At 31.0% G+C, this 10,399-nt stretch overlaps 1 protein-coding gene across 1 annotated transcript; it reads left to right on the top strand.

Annotated features, from left to right (window-relative positions):
* The first annotated feature begins 633 nt into the window (after positions 1 to 633).
* Positions 634 to 10,289, top strand: LOC134234445 (kinetochore protein NDC80 homolog). The gene is made up of 9 exons (XM_062716502.1): positions 634 to 735; positions 1,080 to 1,359; positions 1,982 to 2,093; positions 3,448 to 3,465; positions 3,696 to 3,881; positions 4,005 to 4,088; positions 5,780 to 5,873; positions 7,126 to 7,232; positions 10,108 to 10,289. The coding sequence occupies exons 2-9, from the start codon at positions 1,085 to 1,087 to the stop codon at positions 10,276 to 10,278; spliced, it is 1,047 nt and encodes a 348-aa protein (XP_062572486.1). The 5' UTR covers positions 634 to 735; positions 1,080 to 1,084; the 3' UTR covers positions 10,279 to 10,289.
* Positions 10,290 to 10,399: the final 110 nt, after the last annotated feature.

Raw genomic sequence — 10,399 nt, 5'->3', positions numbered from 1 at the left:
TATCTTTACAATAATATAATTATCAAACCCCTAAAATATTGTTTACTTTAGACTTTAAACATATCAGATATGATAAAGTGAAGGCATCCATACTTTGTCCACATGAAATAAACGACACTCAAAAGACAGGGGACTTTGGTTTTGATGGTCACCATGCTCATTCTGCAAATGAAAAGGATATCATTATCCACCCAAACTATTGCAGAGATTATGCCATATCTGACAAATGGACTGTTTTTGTTGCAAAAAAAAAACTTGCATCGTAAGAAATATAATAGTTCAAAAATTTTTAGCTTCTGTGACAGAACGTTCCACAAGAGTTGCTTTTGCATAAAAATATGCCCAGAATTTCTTTTAATATACAGTGAATGTTTAAAGCTTGCTGAATAATTACAGATTTGGAAGAAGAAAAAGTCATGTTAGTCGTTAGATTTCATTTGAAAAGGGCTACATCTGATTCAAAGTTTTATTGGTCAACTAGAAGTACCCTTATGTTCTCTATCCATTGATATATGTATACGGGATTTTTAGGTCTGTACGTCTTCTAATCACTGTTGTGTATTATCATGCGCATGCGCATTTTACGAGGCGCGAAAGCGGAAGTTTGTATGAATTTGTAAACAAACCTTAATTTGTGTTATGTTTTTACTCAGGAAACTACGGTTATATTACTCGTATATTGCGTTTTCCAGATCATGAACATTACATAATTAATCCACATTAGTCAATCTTAAGGTAAAGTAACTAAAATGTACTCAAAATCTTCCTTCACCTGTTTGTTCAGTGTTGTTTAGCAGGTCCAGTCCAAAGACTATTTCTACCTATGTAGCTATTAAATTACTATGCAAAATTGTTAATTTACGAAGTAATCTCTTTTTTGGCCTATATTTTTTCGTATTCATCATCAGTATGTATTATTAAATATGTGCCTACCATAGGTAAAAATACCTACTTTGGGTAGGTTTAAATAGGTAGAAATAGTCTTTGGACTGGACCTGTTCAAAACAATTCACAGCTATACAGTATATCACACTCTATCACCTGCAACAATGATCATGAGCAAATTTTGTTTATTTTAGCTAACATGAGGAGATCGTCTTCTCTTGGTCGATCGTCCACCTCCCACTACAGCAGTGCTAGCAAGCGAACATCTTCAGCGTCCAGACCGTCCGTGGGAGGAAGACCCTCGGTAGGTGGCGCTGCTCCACTCAGGGTGAGAAATGAAGAGGGCTCAAAGATCCCAACCTCCTCAAAGAAAACAAAGCACACAAACTATGGATTTAGTGGGAGACCATCAATGGATTACAGAAATTCTATAGGAGGCCATGGTGACAGACTCGCTAAAACACCAAACAAAGGGTAGATTCAAAATTATAAATTCATTTCTTCATATCCTATTGTAGATAATGGATTTGACAATCAAATTAATATTAGACCTTTCATCTCGCTGAGAGCCTGTTTAGGAGGAAGACGTCACTAGTTAGCAATTCTGAATAGGGCCTGATATTTTGTGATCAATTATGTCTCCCTACTAAACAGAAGAATCTAAATTTACCAAAACAGAGTACAAATATCAGGCAAACAACTTATGTTTGCTTCTATAAGTGTTTTGATTCCATGCTTTAAAAATATATCAATGCAACTTCACTGACATCAAAAGAATTTGTTACTTACTAATCCTGCATACATATATTGAACACATCAGAATTATCTCACAAAATATTTTCAACACAGTTTTGACCCTGCATGTCCACTTGTGCTATTTTATTGTCATCCGAAGGGAGACAACTCTGTTGTGACTTCACACTGCATGTGAGGGATACATCACAAATTGTCTCCCTGCACACAACAATTTGTAGACTAGAGGAATCTGGAATTACATGTATTATCACAGTGCAATGCGGATTATGGTTGGAGGAATATCAGATGAGTTGTTAAGCAATTCTGTACTTATTGTAAAACATTCAACATGTGATTATAGGTTGAGGAGGAGTAGTCACATGGGAGTTCCAATGGTGAATGGAATACCCAAAGATCCCAGGAAAATTTCTGACAGAAACTTTCAGGCCAAGTGTGTCACAAAGCTGGTGGAGGTATAGAAAAATCAGAAAACAAAATCATCTTTTACAGTGAACTCACTTGGTTGATAGTACCAGCTTATGTATACACGTATATATATATTTAACCCTTGGTTTGACATACACTTCATGAATATTTATATCATTTATAAACATAATTATGACTAATAATTTTGATATTTTAACATGATTGAAGATTTCTGCTAAGCATAAAATTGACATACACTGTACAAAACATGTTGACTCTTCGTACACATTTTTTATTATGTCAATGCCAATTTGAAATAGATTTTATTCTTTTCATATTCTTTAAGATATCTTAAGAAGATTCATGCTTTTAAAAAATTAAATATTTATAATGTATTTACAGATTATCAAGACACATAAGGATACCCCATACACAAGTTATCACCAATAAATTGTGTAAAGCACCCCTAGTAAAGATTTTTTTACCAACAAATCACTCTGTTTGTATAGATTTCCCTTCCTTAAAAATGATCATTTAGTGACCATGTTCTTAAAATCTATTTGCAAAATAAAAATATTTTAATAAAATATTATACTGAAAAACCTAGCCCTGAACAATTTTAAGATTTCACATTTCCTTAGAACTTAACATTCTCTAAAGTCTGCCAAAGATATTTTATTATTTTTTCTTCCAAGTAAATTCACACACAGCTGGAGATGGTTAAAACTTGTAAAAGGTTTTTTTTTTTATTTTTTTATATACCTCTGTTAAAAACAAGGTACATGAGTGAAAGTATCTAGATGTGTTTTATGAAATTTTTTCTTCTCTCTTCAAGGAGCTGGGCTTTTCCTTACATATTTAAACTGCTTTCCAAAACTTCCATTTTCACATGGCTCTTTTGCACACACTTGGGCCCACAATCCTACAGCTCTTGTTTGGATAACTCTTAAACTTTAAAATTCTTGCAGGTATGTCATGAAAATGCTTTTATTAACACCCAAAACATCAAAATTTTTTTACACTGGATTTTTCTGTGTATATGTGTCATGTTGAAGATAAAAGATTAATTTTCATTGGCCTGTTTTGTTTTCATTTGGTATATATATATTTAACCCTTGGTTTGACATACACTTCATGAATATTTATATCATTTATAAACATAATTATGACTAATAATTTTGATATTTTAAATTTAACATGATTGAAGATTTCTGCTAAGCATAAAATTGACATACACTGTACATGTACATGTTGACTAAGTTTGAACAATTAAGTACACCATGAAATGATATTTACTCAAGGTTTTCACATTTTCTTTAACTTCTTTACTAGGGTTTCAGTTTTTAACCAAAATAGCCGATCAAAGTTTTACATAGGAATATATAAAACATCTTTTAAAATTTTTTTCAAATATTTGAGGTAAAGTTCTATAGATAACCCTGCTTAAGCTGCATTTAGTGTCCTTTCTTTCTTTTGATAATAAAAATAATAAATAGCAGTTTGCCTTGACACCCCACCCACTAATTTCAGATGAATTATGAAATTTAATGTGCATCTACTTTCAAGAAATCCTTAACTGTTCCTTAGTAATATTAGTACGATTTGAAGCATGTGTAGTGTAGCATTGTAAAAGGTTTTTTTTTTGAAAGTTTTTATATAGCATGTTAACACCAAGGTACAGGATTGGAAAGAAACCAGAGGAAGAAATTCCCAAAATCTTCAAGGAGCTGGGCTACCCATTTATGATTTCCAAAACTTCCATGTTTGCTCTGGGTTCCCCACACACTTGGCCCACAATCCTGGCAGCTCTTGTTTGGATGGTAGATCTAATCCAGGTATGTCATGTTTCCTTTTTATAATAACACAGAATTTTTTTAAACTGGATTTTTCTGTGTATATGTGTCTTGTTAAAGATAAAAGTATCTCCTAATAATTTCACTGGCCTGTTTTGTTTTCAGTTTGGTATGCAGGTTGGAATGTCCATTGACAGTTTTCTGTTCCCACCAAATGAAGATGAATTTGATTCCTTGCCAGAGGCCCAGGTTTTTGATTTTGTCTTTCCATTTTTAGGTCACCTGTCTGATTTACACTGTGTGTACACGTAAAGGTTTTAACACTGTGTTGGTTTAATCAAAATTTGTCTGTTGTCCACGTGCCGTTATAGGGTATTAGTGTTACACATCATTGAACAAACAAAGCCATGAAATTCATAATGACTGTAAAATTGTGAATGTACCGGTACTCTCAATTAAATTTATAAATTAAACTTATAACGTGGTAATATTATTTCAATTCTTTACTGTTGCTTTATATATACTTCAAAAGTCCTTAGGTGAAGGGGATTTAGCAAATCCCTGAAGAACAAAAATGAAAATGGCGGACATCGAAGCAATTGTCGTCCACCGGTAAATAATATCTGATGAATATATTAGTGAAAAATGTAAGTTGCATTTTTAATCAAAAATTCTTCTTCTCAAGAACCACTGAGCCATAGCTGTAAAATAAAAACGTATGTACGTGTTATTTATACCTGTGGTTTAACAACAGTATGAAACTACGGAGGCATTGAACAGGTAAGTTGGAGAAAAATAAGTAGTAACACAATTCAAAGAAGAATTTTTTAAAAATCTTTATTTAAATGCTGTACTCATTAAAATACCCGTTTATTTTCTTGATACTCATGTGGAATTATCCTCGGTAATTTTAGAGGTTTATTCAAATGTTCTGATACGTTGTATCTACGTAGCCGAAACATAGGAATATATAGGAAACAAAAATCTTCTTCCTATATATTTCAAAGCCATGATTAGTGATATTTTCAAAAATTAAGGTAGTGTAGATTCTAGTTTGTTCAAATATATACCCCCATCGACCTATTATCCAAAAATTACGGTATATAAAATATATTTTTAAAAAATCTTCCTCTCAACAATAGCAAAGCCATGAGTAGTGATACTAGTATTTATATGGAAGCATTTTCAGGTAGTGTAGAATTTGTTCAAATCATAACCCCCAAGGGTAGGGTGGGGCCACAAGGGTGGATCAAAGATTTACATAGTAAAATATAGGGGAAAATCCCAAGAACAGAAAAGCTATGTGTAGTCATATTGACATGTAAGCATCCTCATGTATGGAGGATTTAAATTTGTTCCAAATCATGGCCCATTGGGGTAGGGAGGGAAACAATTGGGAAACAAATTTAAATTATTACAAAGTAATATATAGAAAGAAAATGTTTTTAAAAAAAATCTTCAAAGTCATAAAGTCATATGCTGTATTAATATGATGGCATTCTCAAGTAGTATTAAAATTCAAGCCCCCCCCCCCCCCCCCTTCAGTAAACTTTTCAGTTCTGATCTGATTCCGATTAGCGATGTGGCCCCTGGGCCTCTTGTTATTGAATCTTTATACTTCCTGTTAGATTTAAGTAACTGAAGGTGAACACTCTAATAAACCACAGAATTGTTTTGGGAATAAAATTGAATGTTAAAAATTATTTTAATTCATGTGTAGGCTCCATATTTTTTGCACATTATTGTAATCTCCACTTCTTGAAATGTTAATGGTAAAGTTTATTGAAAAGATGTTTACAGTATAATCACAATAAAGAATAGTTGTACTCATACAGTCTTAAACTGAGATAGATTTTTTTCCCCGATTTTAGTCTTTAACATTTGTCAAAATTTACCCTTGAATTTATAAACCTTTTAAATGTTGAATTTTATGATTTTAGATTTTGTATGATTATGTTGAGAAAACATATGCAGCGTATATGGAGGGATATGATAGCTTCGAGGATTATGATGAACATCTTTCTCAACATCTAAGTAAGAAATCTAACTTTTTTGTTTTTAATAGGCATAGTTTTAAACACAGTACTTTTCTTTTGAATATTTAAGGGGAATCCCACTTATACCGGTATAATAGTGTTGTACTTTGCATGCACTATGCCTAAATAGTAGTCAGGGTTTGACACATGGTGCACGAGCCGGAGGCTAGTGCACTATGTGTCAAACCCTGACTACTCTGAAGGCATAGTGCATGTTAAGTACAACACTATTGTTTTTATTATGCTGACTGTTGTTACTGTATAAAAACAGCAATATTTTCTCCATTCCCAATGTTTCATCACCTCTTACATTCATCTACCCTATTATGACTTCACTGTATGCATTATGTACGTCATGATCTTTTTCTTTAATTTTGAATGTTCCATGCTTTAGGTATAATGTACAAATAGTTTGAGAGAATAGCAATTGAGTGAAAGGGGGAGGGGTGGATTGCAAGAAACTATTTTAAAAGAATTCTTTTGTTTATTTTTCATCTTAAGTGTAAAATATTTGAAACTAAGTTTATATATATTATAGTACGATGCGTAGATAACAGCGTCTGTGGCATAATCGGTAGCACATCGAACTGATAATCTCAGGGTCATGAGTTCGCTCCCCAGTATTGGCACTGTCGGATTTTCTTCAGAAATGGAAGCTGTGCACTATTTTGGCATAGTATGCTTACGCTATATAAATCCTTTGAACACTGTGCGATAATAGTTGGGTATTGATTATATAGAGACAAACTGACAGGAAGCATAATAATTCAGAATATATGGTGGACTGCAGAATATTAACAACTTAATGATATAAATATGATGATATGATATGATGTCATATGAAAGTATAAATGATTACTTTAAACAGTTTTAAGTTTTCCAACACTAGGTATTGTTATACTGTAAATCACTTTTTATTCGCGAGAACTTTATTTTCGCGTAATTACGCGTGACAGTATGCTCACGAAAATTTAATTCTCGCGTATAATAGAATTCCTTAAGATTATGTAGAGCAATGACCACAATTCGTGAAAATTTTGTCTCGCTAATAAAGAGTCAATCACCTTCTCGCGAAAATAAGGTGTCGCGAAAATTAAGTGATCTACAGTATTTGAAAAAATACAAGTGCTGAATTTACAGATATTTGTGAAATATGTGTTTTTATTCAATGTTGACAGTACAAATATTGGTCATAGATGCTGGTTTATTTTTGTATAACTTTTTTCAGATGTATTATTTGTTTCTTCAAGGTCAGAAACTTTATGGAATAAGTGGTGGTTTAGAAAACTTGGATGGTGAAAACAAGAGACTTGAAAAAGAATTAGAAAGTATGGAAGACGAAATCCAAGGATCTCAGGTAGTCTAAGGCGACCATAATTTGATTTTTAGTTTTACGGATTTTTTTTCAAGAAAGGTCAAGTCGGAGGACGAGTTTAATAAACCTTAAAGAAAAAAAAACAAAAATCATTTTATACTATATATTTAACGATTAAATTTATTCCTTTTTTAATTTTCACATATAAAAAGTCACACATTTCACTGTATGTATAAAACAAAAATAATAAACAACTTACAAGATATGTTTTTTTAATATTAATACACATTACTTGTATAAATGTTGTTATTTATAAATAATGACATTACTTTTAATTCAAACATTGTTTAATATGTCAAACATCTTGTACCATTTAATATTTGAAATTATATAAATTTAATTATGTTCTTTTATATGTATAGTTTGCACATTTACATTTGAATGTCATTTGAATAAAATTCAGGGTAAATATTCGAAGTTTAACATTGGCAAAAAAGATTTAATAATAAAAAGTTTTGTACAAAAAAATACACTTATGTAGTGTGACTAATTCAAATACATTTAGCCATCCCAGTTTTTCAAGCTTTTTGATTGTTCGTCGGGTGCTGCATCAAGAATAATTCTAGCAGCCCGTTTCAGAAGTAACTGATGGATTTTAATGGATTTTTCTCATTTTATTGAAGGAAAATATATGCATTATAAAAAAGTTTCCTGGATTTAATAAAGATCTGAAATTGAAGGAATTTGGTTAAGGATACCTGTTAGCCAAACTTAAAACTTTATACATTTTTAAAAATTAACATTTTCAAGCGTTTCTGTATTAAGTTCTGGAATCTATTTTGAGAATGAATTAGATTTGTTCGTGTTCAGAATCATTTGGTTCTGTAAACACCAGTTTTCAATTTTTTTTCAAAAATGTTTCAATATTATGTACATATGATATCAAAGCATATAATATTACAGTGATTGACACATGTTCATTTATGTACAATAAAAATAGCTGCTAATATTATATTTTGAAATTCAGAAACTTTATTACCCTGTTTTTCATACTTAAATTCATTTAATTGTAAGTGAATCAACAGGTACTGTCAATTTGCTCTGCAGTTTCAAATGCTTTTATATATCTGGTGTTGATGTAGGATTTGCTAAGTCATTGCATGAATCAGCTGTCATAATTTGGTTAGTGCCGTTTGGCAGTGTTCCCTCTGCAGCCACTCTTTATTAGTTACCATGTAATTGCTTTCATTAGCAACATGTTTTTCAAAAATTTTTGATAAAGTACTATAGTTTATGTCTTTCCTGGTCATTTTTATCCCCTTTTTATATATAGTATTATTTATGCTAGTATTAATTAGATGAATTTAGAAATTATATGTTTTAGGGCGCATATAAACTTGTTTTGCATAGCAAAGTATCAAAAAATTACATTTTCATCATTATTTTGACTTTGTGAATTCCCTTTTTTGCAAAATTTCCAATTCATTTAATAAATTGCTAGAAATTTTTGTAAAGTGTTCATTAAAAACATTGACAATACCTTGTGTATCTTAATTTCTGATAAAAAAAATATTTTTATGAGGATAATGAGCAATTAGAATTAGAGCTCTGCAATAGCTACATCTAAGTACATTTAGCATTATTAATCAAAAGCCTTGATTAATACCTTTGTGTTGATCATAGTAATCTCGCAATTGTCTAGCATCATTAATTTCCGTGTTAACCATTTTGGACACTGCATTTAGACAGCCATTTTTGTTTTGAACATTGTAAAAGTTCGGTATTTTACAAATCGAAGGGCATCAAAATTGAAAAATCGGAAAGAAATTTTTCTTCATTAAAATTCTTAAATCGGGTATTGAATTTCAGTGTGTTTTCAATTAAAAAAAGGGTAGAGAGAGACATGCGATGGGATGGGTGGACTTGGTTTCACAGATGAAGGTTGGTAGAAATCTCGATAAAATCAAAGTTGAATTAGCTCACCTTCTTCTACCATTCTGCACATGTGTTTTTTTTTTAAAGTCACCTGTAAGTTTCTGACATCACAGATTTGCTTTTATAAAACACAGGTTTGACACAATAGAGGATAGGCTTTGTGTTTTTTAAATTGATTTCTAAAATTGTTTCTATGTTTAATTTTTTTTTTTATAGGAAATTATTTGAACATTTTTCCACCACCTCCCTTATTTTGTCGATCTTTTCTTTCAAACATAAAATATCAAATTATGGTTCATTTAAAAAAGATTCACAAAGAACATTTTAATATTGTTATAAAATTAATTTCATAATAATTAATTTTGGAATGAATATACACACGTTAAAATTTCCCAAGTTTTAACTAGACCAAAACCAGGGGGCACATTTATTTACAGATGTTTATTGCTTTATAAACCTTAAAGAGGTTTTGTTTAAAAACATAAAATGATTTTTGCCCAGGTTTTATAATGTATATATTTGGCAGCTAAAATTTATTCCTTATAATTTTTTAATTTTCAATCATGAATTTTTGTTACATTCTGAATTGAAATTTAGAGGTAAAAAGTTATTTTGCAAAAAGCCTCTCTGTAATTGATGTAAGTGATTTGTAGGCAAACTTTTGTTATACAGTATAGACTAATTTTTTATCTACATGTATCAAGTGATGCATTACAACCGAAATTAAAATATTTTGATAAGCAACAACACTTTATTCCTATCAGAAATATTGTAATACTTGCTGACTGGTTTAGTGATATTACAACCACACCTTAAGATATCACAACAAAGAGCAGATCTGCAAGCTTTACTAATGCGGACATTAAGCAGTCAATGTTGTTTTATTACTATTAGACATTTACTGACATCTTAAACTTGAGAGATATTGTCATTTATCGACAAAATTCAAGACAATTGACACTCCATTTGACATTATCTTCAGGAAAAACTGAATAAAATGAAAGAAGAGGAAGTCAGTTTAAAAGAAAATGATGGGAAGATGGTCAAATACCTGAATGAAATGGATGAATATATAGAGAGCCAAGAGAGAAATATACAAAAGGTGGAGGAGGAACTAGAACCATTGGGTTGGTATTATATTTCGCTACACTAGGCTTAAACAACATGTCTCTGAATAATTAGTACATGTACATATTTTATTTGTTCTTGACATGTGTAAAAAGTTACATGTAACACATTCAGCAAAGAAAACAAAGGTACCTTTTTTGATTGAA

Source organism: Saccostrea cucullata, unplaced genomic scaffold, assembly GCF_032062105.1.
Source record: "Saccostrea cucullata isolate Sc308-1 unplaced genomic scaffold, CSIRO_AGI_Scuc_v1 ctg3653, whole genome shotgun sequence".
NCBI classification, from domain to species: domain Eukaryota; kingdom Metazoa; phylum Mollusca; class Bivalvia; order Ostreida; family Ostreidae; genus Saccostrea; species Saccostrea cuccullata.
Note: the sequence above shows the minus strand (reverse complement) of the source record. Positions and strands in the feature narration are given on the sequence as shown.